General features: G+C 41.7%; 1 protein-coding gene across 1 annotated transcript in view; it reads right to left on the minus strand.

Annotated features, from left to right (window-relative positions):
- LOC138293931 (vitellogenin-A2-like) overlaps positions 1 to 23,770 on the minus strand; it is a 79,453-nt gene that overhangs the window by 11,515 nt on the left and 44,168 nt on the right. Inside the window, exons 19-30 of the mRNA XM_069233209.1 lie at positions 19,179 to 19,364; positions 18,338 to 18,485; positions 10,302 to 10,527; positions 9,994 to 10,166; positions 8,168 to 8,701; positions 7,910 to 7,960; positions 6,643 to 6,744; positions 6,178 to 6,390; positions 5,930 to 6,072; positions 2,285 to 2,423; positions 2,060 to 2,195; positions 1,494 to 1,680 (exon numbers count right to left, since the gene is read on the minus strand). Of these exons, the coding sequence (XP_069089310.1) occupies positions 1,494 to 1,680; positions 2,060 to 2,195; positions 2,285 to 2,423; positions 5,930 to 6,072; positions 6,178 to 6,390; positions 6,643 to 6,744; positions 7,910 to 7,960; positions 8,168 to 8,701; positions 9,994 to 10,166; positions 10,302 to 10,527; positions 18,338 to 18,485; positions 19,179 to 19,364 (2,238 nt within the window). The remainder of the gene's footprint in view (positions 1 to 1,493; positions 1,681 to 2,059; positions 2,196 to 2,284; positions 2,424 to 5,929; positions 6,073 to 6,177; positions 6,391 to 6,642; positions 6,745 to 7,909; positions 7,961 to 8,167; positions 8,702 to 9,993; positions 10,167 to 10,301; positions 10,528 to 18,337; positions 18,486 to 19,178; positions 19,365 to 23,770) is intronic.

Here is a 23,770-nt window from a genome sequence, read left to right on the forward strand (position 1 = left end):
CAGTTACCAGATGGCTGGAGGACCTGAGTACTCACTAACAGATAGAAGCATTCGATTGAACCTATTTAGACTATAGCGCCTCCGAGTCATCCATGATCTGTGAAGAACTGGGCCTTTTTTTCTGCTATATTATATTAACTTCACTTGCACTTTTATCCAGCACTTTATCAAACTTAATTAAATTATTTTATTATTGTTTTTTAGGCTTAGACACTAGACTGTCATGCACTGGGTTTCCCTGCGTCAAGTAGTTTTTGGGGTTTGACAGAAAAGTTATTTTATGTTGCCTTAAGACAGGATTTTTATCTTTGTCATTGTATGGTCTAATGGTGTGGTATTCTTACTTCTTTTTGTTTGTTTTTTTATGTGTCTTGTCTTGGAACATACAGAATGATGCTTATGTATTGAGTGAAAATCAATTTAAAAAATATTTTAAAAAAGTGAAAAAACTGACATTTCTATTTTTAGTGCCAATATTTTAAAATGCAAAAATGTTATCTTATTTACGTTATGGCATCATATATTTGTCTTTGAAGACACCAGAACACATTAACCTAAAATTGCCTTTGACATCCAGCTCAGACAATGGATATTCTATGATAATTATCATTCCATATTTCATATTTTTTTCAGAAATAGTACAGTAAAGTGAATTATCTTATATTTGTCTGGCAAATATATAGGATGGAATTTGGCATGCCTGCATTTGCATTCCTGAATTCCATCATTTGGACAATCAACAGTTCATGTAAATTCCAGACCAGTGGTTTCCAACCTGTTGTCTGGGGCCCCTTGGAGGTCTGCAAAGCTTCCCTAGGGGGTCAACAACTGCTTAGAAAATTAAATAATATTTAACAGATTAATAAAGTGTCAAAACAAGCTTTAAATGTCAAGGATGTTGAAATTACAGGCTACAAATTACATGACTGTCCTCAGATTGGTTTGTGAGAAGAGTGCAGGCACAACCAACAGAATATAGTATGGATGGTGTGTGGCTTCAATTAAATGAAAAAAGCTCCAGCCTTGCTATTAAAATTAAACATTTAATTTATTTACTTACATTTGTTTAAAAATTTAGTAAAATGTGTTATCATTTGTGTATGTGTTGATGAATGCTTGTTTCTGTATTTTTTCTGTACTGTTTTGTGGTTCAACTTGTCAGCAATGTTTAGGCCGGAGTTCCCGTCGTTCAGTAATGACCCAGTGGGGTGGGGGTCCACGGATTCCAATAACTATTCAGTGGGGGTCCCTGGGTTTCAGTAATGATATAGTGGGGGTCAACAGAAGTCAAAAGGTTGAGAACCACTCATCTAGACCATGAGCGTTGCACTCTTTGCAGACACGAATTATACCAGACAATAGTGGAAGACCCAAGCAGGAAGGGAACGGGAGTCGTATTTCAATACTGTGAAGGGAGTGGGAGTGCTACCACAACACATAAGTTCACAATGTATGTTAGAAATTGACATGTATAAAAAACTTCATGCACTTACTAACTGCCAAGTTTGACATTGATGGCTTTCTGGCCAGGAGACCCTTCTGCTGTCTTCATCATCACCAGGAAACTAAGATCAGGACTACAGTCTTGGGCCAGAACATGGTAGCAGTTTCCAGGCATCGAGTAGTTAAATTGAACATTGTTGAAGGTGGTGATTTTATTATGTGACACTGTGCAGTGACCTATGAAGAAACAACACATTGTTTTAAGACAAATGCATTTTGTTAGTAAATGATGTGTATATGTTTTGAATATTCATGTGTGCCTCATGTGAAAATAAATGTAAATAACTTTTTAGTTATCCAATCTTTGACACTATTAAGGGTTACCGTTAAAGACCAACATAGCCAATTCTTCATAGGCTGTAACCACTGATTTTCATGAACAAAATTCTCTTTATGCATAAAGGTATATTTCCATCACTCTATTACCTTTTCGTTGTGTAGTACAACACACCACGTTTACACGTGAGTTGCACATTTTTAATTTACAACAAATTCGACACAATCCAACAGCTGCAATACATGTGAAATGAAATGCAGGTTACTGTCAAATGTTCACCTCTCAGTTGGTCCAGGAAATAGTGTGGGGCTTCAGTAAAGATATTCCAGCTTGGATATTGAATGGATGAGGCTTGGGTTGGGCGACCAGCACTGATAGCAAATGGGAGCTGGACGGCTCTGTAATACAAAGTGAGCTGCAGAGAAAGGAGAACAAAACATTATAAGTGGAACGAAATAATCTTTGCAAACATAATTTACTACGGCCATTGGTTCCAGTACTTACTCCTGGCACTTGGATCAGGGCATCAATGGTTCTTGGAGAGCTTAGTGATAGAATGACCTTTCCCTGTTTTGATGGATTTTTCTGTAACTTTTCGGAAAATCCAGCCATAAGTGCAGCTCCAGGAACAAATTGAGCAATCCTGAAAAGAAAAATAAATCTGCTGAGTGCAAATGGACATCCGTTTCTTATATTACCTAAATGGTAAAAGAATATTTATGGTCAAGGACGAATGGGAAGTATTGTATATGGTACTTGTATAGAATGATTCTAGATCTGATCTGAATGTTTATATTTCACCACCGCCTAGATAAATGTTAATCGGGAAAGAGCAGGGAGAATTTATGAAGCGCATCAATTGAAGCATGAGTAAATGGAATTAGGGCTGTAGTTTAAACCCACTTTAAACATTTATAGAGCATCTTCTACTTGGTGAACCTCCTTATATTGAGGCAATCGGTACAGTCCAAAAAAACACAGAACAAAAGAGAAGCAGATTTTGTTTTATGGATTTGAAAAAAAACGATTTTACACAATTGTTAAGTATAAAATCAACTATTCCCTTGAGCCTATTCACACTATATTGTTGCAAATTCTATATGATGCACAGCAATTTCATAGAAGTCAACTTCTTTTAATGGCACTCCTCCATTTAGGTTGTAGTTGGTTACATTTCCAGAAATTGGGGTTCTTTCTTCTACAATCCGTGCATCCTGCAGCCAGGGTAGTAAACAAATTTTCCATGGAGAGGATAAATATGCGTAGAGAATATCCTACAACGTTTGACAAAATACCGTCAGGGATGGTCTAACGTTAATTGTGGGCTTGTTTCAGCTTTCTGCTAATGTAAGGAGTCTCTGAAAGAATGCTTTCCCCTGCAGCAATATTTTGCTCGTTTTTTAGGTCTGACATTATCCAAAACCTTTCAATTTTACTGACATTATGTATAATAGACTTACTTATAGAGACTTTCAGTCAGCAGTCATCATGCATTGGTCTGTTGTAATGGCCTGTAGTTTAATCTGCCAATTACAGTCAGCAGTCATCATGCATTGGTCTGCTGTAATGGCCTGTAGTTTCATCTGCCAATTACAGCATATAGCATGCGACCAATGATCAGTCCGCTTCAGTCACTGGCTAACTCCTCTGAGAGTGATAATCTTCTCTTGCACAAGAAGCACATCCACACACAAAGTAGGTTCTTTCTGTGCCAGGGACTAATAGGGCAATCTGAGCTTTTTGTGACCAAATAAATATTTTAGCTTTTAGCCAATGTTTTTTTTATTATCCTGAGCCCAGCCTCTCCATCAACAATAAAGGTCTGCAAACACCAAGACCAAATTACCAAAAAACAAACAAGCATTGACAAAGCCAAAACATTTGCCACCAATGCCAGACTTGTGGCTTTGCAAATGCTTGTCAATATTTTATCTTAACAGAATTGATTACCCTTCACTTTGTCTTACAGCTACCCATTTGTTTAAAAAAAATTAAAAACATCTTCTGTTTTATTGTTCCATAACCCAGTAAACAAAAAATATTCTGACACTGATGCATTATTTTCTCCTCATAAAAGAATATTAAAAATTCAGTCCACCATTATGGCACTTCTCATTGTACTTTCTTTCATGATGCAGTAACAGTGTGACAGTTTGACTTGACAGAAAATGTAGGCAGACTAACATTCTTATATGCACAGCACAAATTGACAGTCCTTTTCGTATGTGTCTTTTAAAGGCAGCTTACAAGATAGGCAGCTTAAATAAAAGGTACTGGATCAAGATATGATGCAGGTCACATAACCCGTAGAATGCGAACTCTCACTATAAAGTATGTATTCAACTACCACTTTGGCTGGAAAATGAGGGACAGTGAGGTCCCGTTGCAGAGAACCTAAAGATCTAATTCCTTTGATGTGAGACAACTGGAGAAGCGCCTCAAAAAATTGGTCTAAAATATACATTTTAGGGTGACTCACTACATCCAGCACGAGTCACATGTATTTGATATATATGTAGGTACATTATTTAAAGATAGGTTTATTACTAAAACGTGTATAGCCAGTTTAAAATAAGTGCCCTGGAATTGTGTAATTTGCACTGGGGACTGCATAGTTTTGGACCTACGTTTGCACTGCCGGAGAATCAAACTAGGGTCTCATACATCAACCCATATGAATCCATCCAATGGCAGACTTTGCCTTTGCCCGCTTGGCTTCCTGAATGTTTGTATAAAAATACTGCTAAACCTCATCAGGTAGTTCAAATTTTAGTTTCACTCGGACAACACCCAAATGCCTATAAAGTTGATGTGTTATTTCAACCAAGTACACCTACAATACTGATCACATGATGTGGCACTGCAGCTTGGTTGGCAATGTGACTGGACTCCTGGCTCCTAAGGTGGACAGTTAAGCCAGGAAGGATACGAATGTTGGCTTCATTTTCAATTAGGTCTTTACTTTTTCGCATAAAGGTAACTAAACTGAATCAAATACTTCATTGGCATGGATGCCAACAGTTTTGTGGCATGTGTCAACACTCACCTGGACAAACTGAGTAACCTGCAAATAGCAACTTTGCACGTAAACTGGTATTATGCAATGGGGATAAATGACATATTGGTCATTGTGGATTGATGTTGGCAGTGAGTGTAGTTGGAGGTTGAAGCAGGATCGATGTTTAGGTATTGAACCACAATTATAAGGTCCACATTAAGATTTGTGCAAGCAAGACTGTGATAACTGAGATGATGGCATGACGCAGAATAAATGAAAGAATGTCAACACAGTTGGATTCTTTGCTGTAGAGAGAATGACTGAGTGAGCAGCACCGGCATTTTGGAGAAAGCAAGTTGTACTTCAGTAGAACTCTTTTACCTAGTCCTACATGCCTTTGTGAATTGATCCTACAGCGTCTAAAACGGGAATAAATTCGACAAAAAAGACATATGCATATACTGTTATTACAAATTGAATGGCCTGTGTACTTTTACTATCACGAAGATGAACGCTTCAGGGCACAGTCACAAAGATATGCAAGCACATGCAAAAGTACGTGAAAGAGTATTCCTCTAGTTCTGCTTTCTATAGCCATACAAGCTTTTGTGAGTCGGCTACTGGAAGCATACTATACATTCTAGTGCCTCTCAGTAAACAAGAGAGTCTCTTAGCACTCAGCACACTGCTAAATAGTGAAGACACATGCTATTATCAATTAGGTAACACTTTCTGCAGCGTCTACAAATGGAAAATGTGCACCCTGGACGAAAATCTTGTATCCGCTTGGCTATAGGAGAGCCTGCTGCAAAGGGAGGAGAGAGCAGCTATTCCACCTGGTCTGCTATTGGCCAGCCGTGGACGCAGGTAGAAAGTGGTGGTTAAACCAGGTACCAAGAAAAATAGCGTTTAAAAATTGGCACAAACAAATAAACGAAAGATGGTTAATGTGCTTTAGAAAATACACGGAAATCAATCTCTTTGGGACTTTAGTTTTGACAGAGATTGATTTTTCTGTATGTAAGGACCTTGGAATTTTCATTATAATTATGTTAACTTCCTTCTCTTAAGAAATAACTATTTATGCATTTTTGTGAAGTACTATAAAAGTGAAAGAATCAAGAAATATACAAATAATGATGAAGAGTTACCATTTTCCAGCCGATTTCAGTTTGGATGAGATTCTTGGCCATTCCACTTTCAGCCTCAAGCCCGGTTGATTTCCAAAGTGACCAGTCTCAGCCTTAGCTGCAATTTTGTAATCCTGGCAATTCTGACCCCATTTCAGAGAGGCCTAGATGGTAATGTAAAACGCACCATTACACCAGATCGTATATAGGGAGAGGAGATTTTTAACAGTATGATTCTGGTTCTCTATAAATATCCACGGCTGCCCCACCTGCGCTTCATGAGAGTTGAGTACAACAGCATTTGCACACGCGCGCCATCTGCTGGAGCCGGAGATTTCCACAGCATAGGCCTGGATCTGGGGCTTGGAGCTGTGGTAGTCTGCGTACACGATCACCTGGTATCCCTGTTTCTTGTTGTCATTTCTCACAGCTTGAGCAGTAACTGCCAGCACTGGGGGCTTGTTGTCGCCCATGAATGCAGGCTACAAGCAGGACAGACAGTGGCAAAAAAAAATATTAAGGCAATCTGTTAAAGATCCAGTTGTATCAGACTAATGTGATGTATAATTTATTGACTAGAAGCACAGGTGAATGCATTAAACCAATAATTAATGCGCGTTTACAAGTATCCAGCCATCAGAAGTCTCCATCAACAATAGAAACACATAAAAGTGTCACTTTCAATCACATCTGTAAAAATATAATCCTGTTATCAAGTAACAGGGTGGACGTACCCTCTGAGATCGGCTGGCCTTAGACCCACTGCTGCTGCTACTTGAAGAGCTAGAGCTGGACTGCGAGGAAGATCTGTGGCCCGACGCTTTCTTGTTGGAATTCTAATTAAAAACAAAAAATTAAAACATTGATGGTTACACACTGTTACTTATTTTAAAGTATGTTATATTACTAAAGGTAAGTATTTACTAAGGTATGCAGAGCTACATTATTAAAAAAACATATATATGTATATGTTGAGAAATTTGTTAGGCATTATATTAACATGTGTTGCCATATTCTCATAAAGGGCTTCCTGTTATTTTGCAAAATGGCACAGAAGCCTCACCCATTTAACTCTACTGCATACATTTTTTTAACTCATTGAGTGGGACCTGGGGGTATCTTACAGCAAAGGTCTTGGGTGCCTTGGGGGCATGATGGCTATCAGACACTAAAGTTTCTCCTGTCCATGAATGTCTTTCTTCCAGTACTTCAGGAGTATTATAAAGGAGGTGATGGCCAGGTGCACTGTGGGTAGTAGGTAAGTACTAGAGAAGCCAAAGTTTTGATTGGCGCTGTGCACTGATAGTGTCACCCAAAGACAAATAGGTTTCAGTAAGTGCACACTAAGGGGCATATTTATACTCTGTTTGCACCGAAATAGTGTCATTTTTTCTTACTCTAATTCGGTGCAAAACTAACTCCATATTTATACTTTGGTGCTAGACCCGTCTAGCGCCAAATTTATGGAGTTAAAGTCATTTTTTGGAAGTGGAGACCTACCTTGCGTTAATGAGATACATTTACACATCAGCCACAATTTCCCCAGTCTTTAGGTCTACACCACGTAGAATTACTCTCTGCAGTCACTATGTCAAATTACATTCCCAGTAGTATGCATGGAAAACTGGGCTTAGACAGCTTTCCAGGGTTACTGATGGGAATGTTTGTGAATTCCAAAAATACTATTTCTGCACCTGTTTGTAAGAGTGCTTTTACGGGTGTGGATTTACTAATTTTTTGTGAATTGTCCGCAGAGGATTGATGGATTCTCCCCATTGAAACGCTCTTCGATGCTGCCTCACACTGTGGCACTTGCTCGTGAAGATACAACCCTGCTGTGTGATCCGTCTCCTCCACTTGACAGTGGCAGACTCCACTCTCATTTTACTTTCACCATCAGTGGAGCTGAGGTAACAACATTAATCAGTGCATCCTTCAAAGTGGACTTTAAATCCCGTATTTTAGTTTATTAAATCGAATTCACTATAAATGAATACTTACTGTCCGTCTGTTAGTTGGGTTGAATCGAAGCTGATAAATCTCAGGACTTGACTACATGAAAAAGTGAAAAATATAATGTTACAGGAACAAGGGTAGAACTGCCTGAGGTATAGTTGATCAACATAACATAACAACATAACATAAGAATATATATGTTCCCAAGCTGTAGCATTAGAAATGTTTTCTCAAGTTAACATTTTACCAACAGAACACAAAAATAAAAAACACTCAAGCCTGCTGTGCTAACATAGGATTTACCCTTTTCCTGGATGATTCACTGCTGCTGCTGCTTGCGCTGCTAATGCTCCACTGTTTTGTACGGTCTTGTTGGTGATGCTGTTGGCTTCCACGATGAGCACTCTTAGGACTTGTTCTACTTCCTCTGGTCTGGCTGCGTCTGCTGCTGCTGCTGCTGCTGCTGCTGCTGCTACTGCTACTGCTGACACTGCTCTTTCTGGCGCTGCTGCTCCTACTGCTGCTGCTGGTAATGTGATGCCGGTTCTTCTTTGAACTTGTGTCTTTTTTGTTTTGTTGCTGGCTGCTGCTTGACTGGCTGCTTGAATGGCGGTGGCCACGGTGCTGTCTCTTTCCTGAAGCCTGAGATGAGGACAATGAAGAAGATGATGAAGATGAAGAGCTGGAGGCGCTAGATGAGATAGATGAGCTAGATGAACTGGATGAGCATCTGCTCTTTCTAGGTCTCAAGATTTCTGCAACATTTGGTTTGTCCTCATTGGGTAGTTTGGGGTCTCGGTGCTTCTTATGTCTTTTACTTAAGCTTCCATTCCTAACCTACAAAAAAAGATCAATGTGAGAGTAAGATTTGGTGCATATTGATAATTGTGCTTGGTTCACAGAATGATGTTGATTCCATGCACCTAAACTTAAAATTGTTCAGATACAAGTCCCAGCAATTTTTGTCAACCAACTAAAATTTTACATAATCAAAATCATAATCACTTCATGTATATTCTGAAAAACACACATAAATTGAATGTGCAAAATGTTTTGTAAAAACAAATGAAAAAGTGGAAGAAAACATCAAATTGAGTACAGTAACTAAGGATATACACCACATTTTACATTTTCTGATGCTCATGGTTAAGACATCATTAAAAGATATATGGTTATTTTTAGGAGCTTGGAAAGATACCATCCGGCAGTACATACTACACATATATGCAATGAAAGAGCTTTAGTGAGAGCTGTTGCCTATTTTGGATTGAACTGTGGGATACAGTAAAGTCTTGTGTTGCACTTAATGTGACTGAATGCTTCAGAGTGCGTCTTGGTGTAAAGAAAGAAGGACAACATTTGCGATGTATCTAAAGAGTGGTCAATAAATATAAGGAAGGGGCCCAGTACATGCATTGAGCGAGTAGGTGGGGATTTTGGTTTTGTCTGAAAGGAAAGGTCTAAGGGATTTTTCAGCTGTAAAATGAAGGTATTTGACACCACAAATGGTTGGGTGCAAGAAAACACTATTAATAGGGCCTGGAATTGTGAAAAATTAAGGTGCTCAATGTTGCAGTACTTGCTTCAAAGCGCCAATGCTTTAACTTCAAATAAACAAAAGAACCAGACTCCAAACCAGTCTATCCCCATTCTTTCCTACAAATGCAGTTAGAAACAATTATCTTCATCGAATCAAGATTGGCACACATAATTTTTTTTCAAAATAAGGGACATGAAAGGCTAAGGCTTACTTGGTGAGATTTAGAAATTTGACCTAGAAGATGAATAGTGTGTTTTACAAACTGATTTACCTAAACCACTTCCATAGTCCTGCAGCACTGGTCTGTAAAAGGTGGACTGGATCAGGGGTGTATAAACTGTAGAACTACGCCAGTTTGCTAGAGTATCTCAAAAGGATATATTTATAGAGAATGAATGTCAATGGAAAACCCAAATGTGGAGTTGTTACTTGTTCTTCTAGACATCTGTCATGGATCTGACCCCCTTGGATCACAACAGATCTAGATAAATATGTGCATGACTGTTCATTGAATCAAATAATGGAGTACATTAATAATAGCATACTTGAATACTCAAAATCCATTTAGGGAGGTATTTGACATTTATACCTTATATTCTTCATCAATTCCCAAAATCTTCTTTAGCTTCATTTGGACCACTGACTCTTCAAATTCTTCACCCTCATTTTCCTCCACAGTTACCATTGTGATAATTTTTGAAGCTGCCTTTGGCCCAGCCTGTATCTCCAACAACAACTTCTCGATAGCCGCGTCAGTATGTGCTGCAAACAGCACAAAGCAATGTGTTATAGAATGCTCTGCTCTATGTTTTTGACTATCACCTAATTTCATACTTTACATTTTACAGTTTTAAATAGCCTAAGTAAATACAAATTCTGGTTTAAAAGCTATCTTACCTGGTTGTATCACTATTTTTGCTTCATGTTCTCCAACTACTTTGTAGAGAGGTGTATTTTTGAGGAACGCAGCATTTTGGGATTTGGATTCAAAGCAGACTTGGAAACCAAAGGTTTTGGCTTTGGCACAAGAGCGGTAGGCGGTTGAACTCATTGCAGCAGTGGGGCGAATACCTTCATTTGCAGGGTATGCATACTTCTTGGACATCAATTCGGAAGACACATCCTGCAATCATAGTACAGAAAGTACCACTTGTTTTAGCCATTTTCTGTTCAAGGTAGTGTGAACAAACTACTACCTACATTGATAGGTCATACCACATTGCTATGTTTATTCATATTCCTTGAAATACTCCATAAACCTAAAAATATGAACAAATACAATTTTGATAATTCAGTGCAGTCACCCAAAATGTCTTCCCCTCACTTGCCTATTCCTTTGACAAATGTACCTTCTTTGCGACAACTCTTTCAAATACTTCTAAACTTGGATTTCTTTAGGCCCTGACCTTTTCCATCCTCCTAAATCCCCATCTCGTTCTTGGATCTGATCTTTGACCTACCCTGACCTCTTCCATCTGCCCTTTTCCCTGCCTACCCCTCTCAACTACTTGCTTCTTTACCACTCCACCTTGAATGCTAGCTCCCTCCAACTTCTACTAATCTTACTCCACTTTTACTCCTATCTACCAACTCTCTTCTTCATCTTACCTACCTTGTTTACTCTCTCTTCTGATGCTTCCTCTTTACCCCTCCCATCTACAAACCTTTAACCCCTTTGGTGCCCTGGATGTAACAGTTACGTCCTGGGAAGCACCACTTGGGTGCCCAGGACATAACCATTATATCCTGCACCTGGCCCATGGGGGGAGCACTAACGCTCCCCCATGGGCCTTCCACCTCCCTCCCATGGGCAGGGATGGAAGGGGAATCCACCCCGGAACCCTCCGACCCCTCCCCCAGTGACGTATGGTGACATTCGCGCGCAATAGCGTACAGACCTCATTAGAATCCGCCCCATCCTGCTGGAAGCTCAGCTTCCTGTGCAATCGGAAGAAAAATGCATTGCATTTCTCTTCTGATCGGGGTGGGAACGAGCAAGGAGACATCAAAGGAAAGGCCTTTCTTTTCCTTTGATGTCTCTCTGAGCATTTCTGCATTGTGATTGTGAAGCGACCGGGCTGCAGAAATGCCCACTAGACACCAGGGATGTTTTTATTTGTTTTTCTTTTTAATTTATGCATAAGGGGAGTGGCCCCTTTGGCAAGGGCCACTCTCCAGGGGAGTAGAACTGCCCTAATAGTAAATTAGGCCGATCTGTGAACCCACAAGGCACCAGGGATAAAACATTTTTTCATTTTTTACATGTGGGAAGCGACCCCTTAGTCAAGGGTCGCTCCCCTATAGAGCAAATAGTTTTTAGGTCATTTGATCGGCCTCTTTTTATTAGGCCAATCTGCTCTCAAGGGGGCAGAAACCACTAAACGCCATGGATTTTTTTAGTTCAATTTCACACAAGGGGAGCGACCCCTTAGGCAAAGGTCGATCCCCTGGGGGGCAATTTTAAGTTATGCCACTTCTCCCTACCTTGGGAGCAGATTGTGCTATTTTTCTTAGGCCAATCTGCCCCCAAGGGGAGCAGACCCCACTTAGGCACCAGGGATTGGTGTGTGTGTATTTTGTTGGGGGGCAGCCCCTTGGGCAAGGGTTGCTCCCCATGGGGCACATTACTGTTGGCCATTTTTGCCCCCCTTGGGGGCAGATCGGCCTATTTTTGTAAGGCCCTTCTGCCCCCAAGGGGGATGGAAAGCCCAACAGAGACCAGGGAAGATGTATTTTTTAAAAAGAGGGTGAGGGTGGAGGTATGGCCATAACCCCACCTCAAATAAATCTGGACAAAGTTTTTCTGCCCACCGGTGCGCAAATGGGGTGCGCAACTATCCCAGATCCACTCCGAGGTGGGGCAGAAAGCCTACTAAATGCCAGGAAATAAAATAAAAAAACATAGTGGGGTGGTGGCTACCAACCAGTATGGGCATGGTTATGCCCCCACCCCAATTGAAGGGGGTAACAGTCTTTCAGCTCTCCCCCGCACACTAAAACATCTTATCACATGACAAGCAAGAGGGCATTTGAATATTTTGGGTTTTGGTTTTACATTTGTGCCATGAGAGCTTGTCTAACTCTGAAAATCGTCCCACTTGGAATGGTGAGGGCTGCACTTTTTGAACTTTGGGACGCTGCCATGTAGAAAAATCTACGAGACCTAGACACATCTGAAAACTAAACATCTGGGTGAGTCCAGGGTGGTGTGCTTCACATGCACCCGCACCATTTTCTTACCCACAATGCCCTGCAAACCTCCAACTTTGCTTGAAATCACACATTTTTCCAAACTTTTTGTGCTGGAACCTTCCAGATTCTGCAGGAATCCACAAAATTCCTACCACTCATCATTGTCGCATCTATACCGATAAAAATTCTGCCCCACTTGTCAGTCTAAAAACGCTTTTTTTCAGACTGCCCTTTTGACCCGCTTTGGTTCCCCTTCATTTTTTACATGTTTTTGGCTCTTCTCTGTCACAGGCACTTGGACCACCTACACAAGTGAGGTATCATTTTTACCGGGAGACTAAGGGGAATGCTGGGTGATAGGAAATGTGTGCCAGTGCTGTGATCACACACAGAAATGTGGGAAAAATGTGGGTTTTTTTTTAACTAAATTTGAAATTTGCAGAGGATTATGGGTAAGAAAACACTGGGGGAGTCACGCAAGTCACACCTCCCTGGACTCCCTCGGGTGCATAGTTTTCAGAAATGTTTGGGTTTAGGAGGTTTACCTAGATGGCTGCTGAGCCCAGGACCAAAAACGCAGGTGCCCTCTGCAAAAACAGATAGTTTTGTATTTGATAATTTTGATGTGCTCACACAGTGTTTTGGGGCATTTCCTGTCTTGGGCAAAAGGCCTAGCCACACAAGTGAGGTACCATTTTTATCGGGAGACCTTGGACAATCCTGGGTAGAAGGATGTTTGTGGCTCCTCTCAGATTCCAGAACTTTCTATCACTGAAATGTGAGGAAAAAGTGTTTTGTTTGCCAAATTGTGAGTTTTGCAAAGGATTCTGGGAAACAGAACCTGGTGAGAGCCCCACATGTCACGCTATCCTGGATTCCCATAGGTGTCTAGTTATAAAAAATGCACAGGTTTAATAGGTTTTCCTAGGTGTCTTTGAGCTAGAGGCCAAAATCCACAGCTAGGCACTTTCCAAAAAATACGTTAGATTTAAATGTAAAAATGTGATGTGTCCATGTTGTGTTTCCTGTCGTGGGCATTAGGCCTACCCATGCAAGTGAGGTACCATTTTTATCTTGACACTTGAGGGAACACAGAATAGAAAAACAGGTGGTATTGCCCCTTTTCTTAAGCTACATTTTTTCCTTCCAGATGTAAGACAGTGTAAAAAAGACTTTTATTTGAGAAATGCCCTGTAATTCACATGCTAGTATGGGGACCCCAGAATTCAGAGATGTGCAAATAACCACTGCTTCTCAACACCTTATCTTGTGCCTATTTTGGAAATAAAAGGGTTTCCTTGATACCTATTTTTCACTCTTTATATTTCACCAAATTAATTGCTGTATACCCAGTTTATAATGAAAACCCATTCAAGGTGCAGCTCCTTTACTGGCTTTGGGTACCTAGGGTTCTTGATGAACCTACAAGCCCTATATATCTCCACGTCCAGAAGAGTCCACCAGGCGTAATGGTATATTGCCATAGCTGGATAAAAGTTAAGGAAGAAAATATGGACAGAAATGGCTCTTTTTTTCACCACAAATTCAATATTCTTTTTATTTTAGCTGTTACTTTCTGTAAGAAAACCTTGAAGGATCTACACAAATAACCGCTTGCTGAATTCAGAATTTTATCTACCTTTAAGAAATATTTAGCTGTATGGGATCCAACATTGGTTTTACACCCATTTCTGACACTAACTGGAAGGAGGCCGAAAGCATAAAAAACTGTAAAAATAGGGTATGTCCCAGTAAAATGACAAAATTTTGTTGACAAATATGGTTTTCTGATTCAAGTCTACCTGTTCCTGAAAGCTGGGAAGTTGGTGATTTTACCACCATAAACCCTTTGTTGATGTCTGTAGGAAGTTGGCTCTGTATATACTATTTCAAAGTAAGAAATAGTGTGCACAGAGTCCAAGGGTTCCCCTTAGAGGTAAGATAGTGGCAAAAAGAGATAATTCGAATGCTCTATTTTGTGGTAGTGTGGTCGAGTAGTAGGCTTATCAGAGGGTAGTGTTAAGCATTTGTTGTACACACACAGGCAATAAATGAGGAGCACACACTCAAAGACAATTCCAGGCCATTAGGTTTTTATATAGAAAAATATATTTTCTTAGTTTATTTTAAGAACCACAGGTTCAGGATTTACAAACAATACTTTAAATGAAAGGTATTTCACTCAGGTATCTTTGAATCATCACAATAGCATGTACGGTTTTGGCAAAAATGGCAATAAGCTATTTTAAAAATGGACACTGCAAAAATCAACAGTTCCTGGGGGAGGTAAGTATTTGTTAGGTTCACAGGTAAGTAAAGCACTTACAGGGTGCAGTGTGCAAACAGGCGTCGGGTTTGCAATAGGTTTCAATGGGAGACCTAGGGGTTTCTTCAGCGATGCAGGCAGGCAAGGGGGGGGGGCTCCTCGGGGTAGCCACCACCTGCGCTAGGAAGAGGGCCTCCTGGGGGTCACTCCTGCACTGAAGTTCGGTTCCTTCAGGTCCTGGGGGCTGCGGGTGCAGTGTCTTTACCAGGTGTCGGGTTCCTTGAAGCAGGCAGTCGCGGTCAGGGGGAGCCTCTGGATTCCCTCTGCAGGCGTCGCTGTGGGAGTTCAGGGGGGTCAACTCTGGCTACTCACAGGCTCGCAGTCGCCAGGGAGTCCTCCCTGTAGAGTTAGTTTTCCGCAGGTCGAGCCGGGGGTGTCGGGTGCAGAGTGGAAAGTCTCACACTTCCGGCGGGAAACGTGTGGTCTTTAAAAGTTGCTTCTTTGTTTCAAAGTGGCAGTCTTTGTGGAACAGGACCGCTGTCCTCTGGAGTATCTTGATCCTTGTAGATGCAGGGAAGTCCTCTGAGGCTTCAGAGGTCGCTGGACCCTGGGGGATGCGTCACTGTTGCAGTTTTTCTTGAAGTTGGGAGACAGGTCGGTAAGGCTGGGGCCAAAGCAGTTGGTGTCTCCGTCTTCTCTGCAGGGCTTCAGGTCAGCAGTCCTTCTTCATCTTCAGGTTGCAGGAATCTATCTTCTTAGGTTCTGGGGGCCCCTAAATACTCAATTTAGGGGGGGTGTTTAGGTCTGGGAGGATTGTAGCCAATGGCTACTAGCCCTGAGGGTGGCTACACCCTCTTTGTCCCTCCTCCCTGAGGGAAGGGGGGCACATCCCTAATCCTATTGGGGGAATCCTCCATCTGCAAGATGGAGGATTTCTAAAAGTCAGAGTCACCTCATCTCAGGGCACCTTAGGGGTTGTCCTGACTGGCCAGTGACTCCTCCTTGTTTTTCTCATTATCTCCTCTGGCCTTGCCGCCAAAAGTGGGGGCAGTGGCCGGAGGGGCGGGCATCTCCACTAGCTGGGATGCCCTGTGGCACTGTAACAAAGGGGGTGAGCCTTTGAGGCTCAACGCCAGGTGTTACAGTTCATGCAGGGGGAGATGTGAAGCACCTCCACCCAATACAGGCTTTGTTATTGGCCACAGAGTGACAAAGGCACTCTCCCCATGTGGCCAGCAACATGTCTGGTGTGTGGCAGGCTGGCAAAACTAGTCAGCCTACACTGGAAGTCGGGTATGTTTTCAGGTGGCATCTCTAAGATGCCCTCTGGGTGTATTTCACAATACAATGTACACTGGCATCAGTGTGCCTTTATTGTGCTGAGAAGTTTGATACCAAACTTCCCAGTTTTCAGTGTAGCCATTATGGTGCTGTGGAGTTCGTGTATGACAGACTCCCAGACCATATACTCTTATGGCTACCCTGCACTTACAATGTCTAAGGTTTTGCTTAGACACTGTAGGGTCATAGTGCTCATGCACATATGCCCTCACCTGTGGTATAGTGCACCCTGCCTTAGGGCTGTAAGGCCTGCTAGAGGGGTGACTTACCTATGCCATAGGCAGTGTGAGGTTGGCATGGCACTCTGAAGGGAGTGCCATGTCGACTTAATCATTTTCTCCTCACCAGCACACACAAGCTGGCAAGCAGTGTGCATGTGCTGAGTGAGGGGTCCCCAGGGTGGCATAAGACAGGCTGCAGCCCTTAGAGACTTTCCCTGGCATCAGGGCCCTTGGTACCCGGAGTACCAGTTACAAGGGACTTACCTGAATGCCAGGGTGTGCGAATTGTGGAGACAAAGATACAGTTTAGGGAAAGAACACTGGTACTGGGGCCTGGTTAGCAGGCCTCAGCACACTTTCAAATCATAACTTGGCATCAGCAAAGGCAAAAAGTCAGGGGGTAACCATGCCAAGGAGGCATTTCCTTACAATGTCATTTTTGGGGGGAAAAACACAAGCTTTCTTCTGCAGCCCTTTTTCCCCATTTTTTAAAAAAAATGAAATTTTCGCTGTATTTTGGCTAATGTATTGGTCTCCTCCAGGGGAACCCACAAACTCTGGGTACCTCTACAATCCCTATGATGTTAGGAAAAAAGGGCGCGAATTTGGCATGGTTAGCTTATGTGGACAAAAAGCTATGAGGGCCTAAGGGTGAACTGCGCCAAATAGCCCAAAAAAGGTGTAGCACCTGAGGGGGAATAGGCCTGGCAGCGAAGGGGTTAACACCTGCATGGCTTTCGTTTCATTATTTACCTATAATGTTAAACTCAGCCTGACAGTATTATATTTGGTATAGAATGTATGTCCTTTTAAATATTCAGAATCTAGGATTAGTTTCAGGTTAGTCTTGTTTCAAATCCTGCATAAATGTTTGTTAATTGTATTATTTATGAGCACCCTCTTAAAAGTATATTTCAATGTAAAGCGCACTGTTTACTTTCTGGTTGAGTGGCGATAGACGAACGCGTAAAGAAATAAAATTAATAATATAAATATCATTTCAGCCCACACTGCCTGATAATTTGTTAATTGTTCCTTCCTAATACAAGTAAGATGCATGTGCTTACAGAAATGGACATATGTGCACAGGCATACATGACTATGAAAGTAGAGGGACAAAGGGCAAGCAGCTAGCATCTGGCAGTGAGCAGCAGAACATGCTATTTATTATCTACCCTGATAAAATACCAAAAATGTGTTTATTCTGCTACTGAGAGTTACCTAAATACATTTCAACAATCCTCTGGTCCTCTCCACTATCTTGTTCATTTCACAATTCTGAATTATAGCAAATTCTAAACAGTTTCCTCTTTATGCAAATGAAGAAAATGGCATTATCGCCTGATTATACATATGTTTTTGTGTCAGCACTCTTGGAATTTTTTGGTGGTGTTGATTGTATTAGGTAAACAGGTTTGATTAGGCTGCATTCCCTGTCTGTATATTGCAGTGTGCGATGTTCACCCCATATGGCAACTGCTAATTTGTTTGTCATTTCCTCAATAGTGTAAATAACGTTTTCCACACCTGATTAGAATCCACTACTACACACGGTGTTTAATGCCATCAAATTCTAATGCCATTGACTCAAATCCGTTTACATGAAATGGGCAATAATGCTGACACACTCAAGTAGCACTAACAAATAACTGTTGACGTCAGATGGTCCCCAATGTTCTAAAAGTATGTCTTAAACCGTTGTTAGTTTTAGTAGTTAGTTGTTTTTGTCTTCTGGAAGTTTTTGACTAACAGTGACTGGAAACATATGAAGCGAATAATCAGAGTCAATGTTTAGTGATAACACTATTTAAGAGCTTGTCTTGTCAATGAAGGGTATAAGGTCTATTATTTACTTCCACTACCACTATATTTTAAATTACACCCATGTCGTGAAAGCATACTAGTGTACAAACCATCATGCTGGCAGCTTCAGCCGATGACTTTCCTGTAGTCTCAAAATGTTTCTTAAGAATTCTTGGTACAGCTCCTTGTGGCAAAAGAGGGGTCTTTTTGGCTGCATCCTGGTCTTCTACATTCCTTGTGACAGCAAACACCTGAGCCCTGAAAGCACAAAGATGAAATACTGTTGAGCTGTCAGGTAGGGATGGTGGACACAATATTTGCTAGCTTGTGGTCATCATATTTTCCGGATAATCACAGCCTAAAGAAAGAATTTCCTATTGTGATCTCTCTTGGAAGAGGAGCAAATGGAGGGCAGTAAGAGTGGGTGTAATTTAGCTAGAGATCTCTTGGGAGGCCAATGTACAGCCAACTGTGCTAAGCTAAATAGCAAACGTCTTCTATTGGATTCGATGCAATTGTTTAAGGAACCAGGCAGAGAGAGTATTTCATGAAGGCTGTGAAGGCTGCGAACAATAGTCATGAAGCAAGGCCAAGTCCGGGTAAACAGGGGTGCATTATTTCTCAATGCTAGTGAAGGACTGCGATTAGTTTTAAATAAATAGCCTTATTTTAGATTATTGTGTTTTTTGGTTTTCCGCTGGGTGAGCTGCAGCCAGAAGAGGCACTATATAACTCTATTAAACACCAATTCATGCGCCTAGAATCAAACATCGGCTCTTTCAAGAGGAATCAGTAGGCTTTCTCCTGCGTACAGGTACCACCACGTTGAAAATGGAGACGAACAGTGTGGTTAAATAGTGGCCCTTCACCCGAAATATTAAGCTCAAGTGACATTTTATAAATGGGCGTGAGCCAGCTACTAATTAAAATGATGGTGTAATGCATACCCACCTTGTTAGTAAGAGTTCATTCTCCTGCTGGCAGGGCGTCGTCTCAACCTTGATATTTTGGGCTTTCATGTCGACCTTGGCTGTGAATTTCAATGGAAGATTTGTGCGCATTTTCGCATGCAACTCAATTCCAGCCTGGATAAGGTGGGTGTTGATTCCCATTGTAGCGACTGTGTGCATGGACACACTAAAAGAGAAATCAGATGCACGTATGTAGTATGATTATCTTGGGTACATTCATTAGATAATTTCGTGGGGGTGGTTTAACATCATATGATTGCTAGTTACAGTAAATCTGCTACACTTGAACACTTTGACACTGTGCGTTATTTTGCTGCTATTTTACTTGCTTCTGACCTTATTGCTGCCATTCTTATTGACTTGAAGATGTTTCTAAGCAGTGCGTAATTTGTAAATAAAAACGTGCCGGTGCCCAATGCCCTCCTCTTTAACACGCGGCTGCTGCAATTAAACGCGTAAACACTGAATACTGAGGCAGGGTAATCCTAAAGCCATCTCGGGCCTCTGTTTACAGACGCTCTCTGCGCCTTCAGCTCCCTCCTGTAGCTTTTTGCTTTCTCCCATTAGATGCTCTCGTTTTTCTCTTCCTCCGTCTTTCCCATGTGTGTCTTTTGCTCGCAGTAAATGCTTGAGTCAGAAAGATAAGCGCCGGACATCATAAATAAGTGCCGGAGCTCCGCACCGGAAACAACAAGCACAAATTAAGCACTGTTTATAAGGTGTTTTTAGTCTTCGGGAGATCGCCTATTAGAGCGACTCCGAAGATGGTTTTTTTTTTCCTTTCTCAGAGCTCCAACGGTTGCTTTGTAGCGTGGGGCTTTCCTTTGAAGAGCGGAGGCGGCATGAAGGCGCAGTTTGGTCGGTAGTAGTGTTTATTAAAACATACAGCTGCAGCAGGTTTAAGCGGCACCTTCGTCAGCGCTCCCGTGGTTATGGAGGCTGAACATAAAAGCGCGGGTGTGGACATGCAGGGGGTGCGCCACGGGCAGGCCCATCTGCACCCATCGGCCCCTGGAAGGCACCAGGGGCCAGGACCCCTGTTCTCGTGGGCCGAATGTTATCAGCTACACAACTTCAGTCCTGATCTTTCCAATGCCTGCAATGGGTCCATAAACTTGAGAAATTTGGACACCAACTGTGGCCACTGCGGTTTCCCGCCCCTAACCCTCTTACATACATAAACTAGGACTAACCCTGCAGCACAAGAATATTACTTATTTACATGTTTCTCTCTTGATGGGAGGTTGCTGGTCAAGCGTAAGATTGAACTGCATGATTTTGTAGAGGAACTTAGACCACATGCGGTTTTTCTACATGAAACATGGCTGAATGGGATTTCTCCCTGGATATACTTGAGGCCATTCTGCAGGGTTATCGGTTGTTAGGCAACATAGGCCACTACTGAGTGGGGGAGGAATTTCCATTACTTTTCCAAATTGAGCTTAAATGCTGTTTTTTGGCCCTCCCTGTTGAGCGATCTGCAGCTTCTTTTTCACTTTGACTGTCTTAAAAATCTTTGGTGTGTCAGGGGTTGTTATTCATCGCCCTCCAGGGCTGGAGTCTAGCTTCTCTGCTCCATTAGCAAACATACTATCCCACCTTTATTCTGCAATATTCTCACTTGATGGTTTTAGGGTTACTTTAATATTTATTTTGATAATCCCAGCTGTCCGGTACCTAAAACATTAAAGGGCAACATAGAAAGTCTACAGCTCTAGCAGCGATTATGTAATCCTACACATAGAATGGGTCATATTTTGCACCCTGAATTTACCAATAAAGCAATGATGGAAATTTGCATGCTTATTCGTGTGGATCACCTGGCCAGTCCCATAAATTTAATTTACTCCAGGAAATCAATAATCTCAGCTCCCGCCCCTATTTGGGCTAAAAAATGTTCTCAAGTGACTCCTATAAAGCTTAAACAGATTTAGGAAAGTAAACAGCGGTGGGGCCTCCTCTAAAACAGAGGAGCATTGCCCCACTGCTCTGAGCAGTCAAAAAAAGGAAGAAATATGATAATAACACCATGTTATTATCATTTTATTTTTCATTGCGAGCCAGGTTATGGTGGGGCGGGGCTGGGTTGGAGGGGGCTGGAGCCTGGAGGAGGGCTGAAGGAGGAGTGGTTTATGCACCCTAAGTGTGCATGGCTGTTTGGCCGTCTGTCTTTGGCCAAATAGAAATGCACACTTTGCATTAATCCAACCGGCTGTATTGCTGTCTGAGCGCCAAAGAGGGCCATTCAGATCCATCACAATGCTGCTGTCACACTGGCGACAGCAGCGTTGTGTTTGGCTTAGGGGAGTCTGGGAGCCTGTATGTTGCCGGATCGTGCTGCCAGGAAGAAAAGAAGACGGAGGAAAGGCGGCAGCTGTTCTCAGATAAGTTACTTTTTTTTTTCTTTTTATTTTTTACTCGAGCCCACCCTTCCCCACACCCTACCACTACTTTAACAAAGCTATTACCACTGCTTGAATAACAATGTAAGTAAAGCTGGTACCCAGCTGTATTCATGGCTAAGGAAGACTCTTGACCAGATTGCCCCCCTGACTGAACAAGCTGCTCAGAGACAAAATACTTTCGCAGGATGGTTCCATAATGAACTTCTTATGTTAAAAACGAATTGTAAAAGACTGGAGTGCATTTAGAGTCAAAACCCTGATCCCTGTTGTAAGAAAACATATAGAGTGGCTCAAAAGAAATGTCTTCAGCTTATTTCTCAGACACTGTGAAAATATTACTCACAGAAGAATTTTGCTTACAATAATTTAGCACATGAAATTTTTCAGACGGTAAACACTCTCATGTTTCTATCTTCTGTGGCACCCTCTTCTCTGCCCTCTGGAAAGAGCTGTAATGTACTTGCTTCCTTCTATGTGAAAAAAGTAGAAAAAATGTATCTCTCCTTCCCCCCCGAAGCCATGTGTCATCCACAGCTGGAGTTGTTGTCTGATTCACCAGCTACTAACCTTTAGCTAGAAATATTTTACCCAGTTCCTCCTACAGATCTGGCTTTTCTCTGCTCTATTGTCAAATCTGGCTCACTTGCGGATATATTCTCTCCCACCTGTTGTCGGTGAAGTGATTAAACTCTCCTTGTCTTCTGGCGAGGTTCTACAACAATGGAAACACTCTATGGTGGTTCCTCTGTTGAAGAAACTGCTATTGGATCTGTCCAAGCCTGAAAACTATCAGCCCATATCTTTGCTACCTCTTTTGGGCAAATTAGCAGAAAAGCATCTGAATAAACAACACTCAAGTTTCCTGGAAGAAAACGAGATCTTGCACAATACTCAATCAGGTTTTTGTCCATCCTTCAGCACAGAGTCAACATTGCCGCTCGCAGTTGAATCCACAAGGCAGATCATGGGCGAGGGTAAAACAGTGACTTTTTCCATGCTCGACCTCACTGCTGCATTACACACTGTGGGGGTTATTCTAACTTTGGAGGAGGTGTTAATCCGTCCCAAAAGTGACGGAAAAGTGACGGATTTACCACCAGCCGTATTACGAGTCCATTATATCCTATGGAACTCGTAATACGGCTGGTGGTATATCCGTCACTTTACCGTCACTTTTGGGACGGATTAACACTCCTCCAAAGTTAGAATAACACCCTGTGTCTCTTAGTATCCTAACCAAGCAACTGTGGAACGGTGGTATTAGTGGCACATCTCTGTTGTGGTTGACCTCCTTTCTGCAGGAACGTACATTTCAGGTGACATAAAAGCCTTTTCAGTCATTGTTTCATTCCCTGCAACATGGAGTGTCTCAGTTGACCATCACTGAGTCTGATGCTCTTTAATGTTTGTGTCAGCCCTCTGGCTGAGGTCATCGAGCTGCATGGTTTTACTATCATCATTAATAATAATAACAATAATAATAATAATAATACGATTATTATCATCATTATTATTCAAAGCTAAATGGTCCAAACCCTAATGCAAATAAAGTCTGTTTATGATTATGTATTTGTCAATATCCATGCAAGACACAGGTCTTCTTCTTAAGATCTGGCCCTACGGACGGCCATTAAATCACTAAGTGCCAAAGCTCAATGCCAAAGCAGCAGAGATTTATAATCACATAGTCCCCCTGAACATTTTAACACTTTTAAACAAAGCTGAGAGGGACTTTGTTCTGTTTATTGAATTTTAATGCAGGAGACAGCCCTTCTCTAAATGACCACAAATCTTGGTAGATAAGTAACTGGCGTATACACTAAGTTGCCAAGAAACATATAATTTCGTTAGGAATGGAATCTGCTACCAGAGCTCAGGTTCTTCTCTCACAGCCAACAACCAGCAGCTAGATCACATCGCCTACCCTAAAAACCACTAATACACTGGATTACTAGCTATAAAAAATGACGTTTGTTTATAGAACAAGGGTCTATATGCTATTCAGTAGGTTTTCAAATCATCTTTCAGAAGATATTAAGGGTGCTAATGATAGCTTTAAATGGAACAGGTCATCAGAGATAAAGAAATAGAGCAAGAAAGGCTGCACAACTTAATTTGAAACTATAGAAAAGGGGCTTTTCTTGAATGACAATGTCCTGGCTGGAAA

The sequence above is a fragment of the Pleurodeles waltl genome, chromosome 4_2 (assembly GCF_031143425.1).
Source record: "Pleurodeles waltl isolate 20211129_DDA chromosome 4_2, aPleWal1.hap1.20221129, whole genome shotgun sequence".
In the NCBI taxonomy this organism is placed as follows: domain Eukaryota; kingdom Metazoa; phylum Chordata; class Amphibia; order Caudata; family Salamandridae; genus Pleurodeles; species Pleurodeles waltl.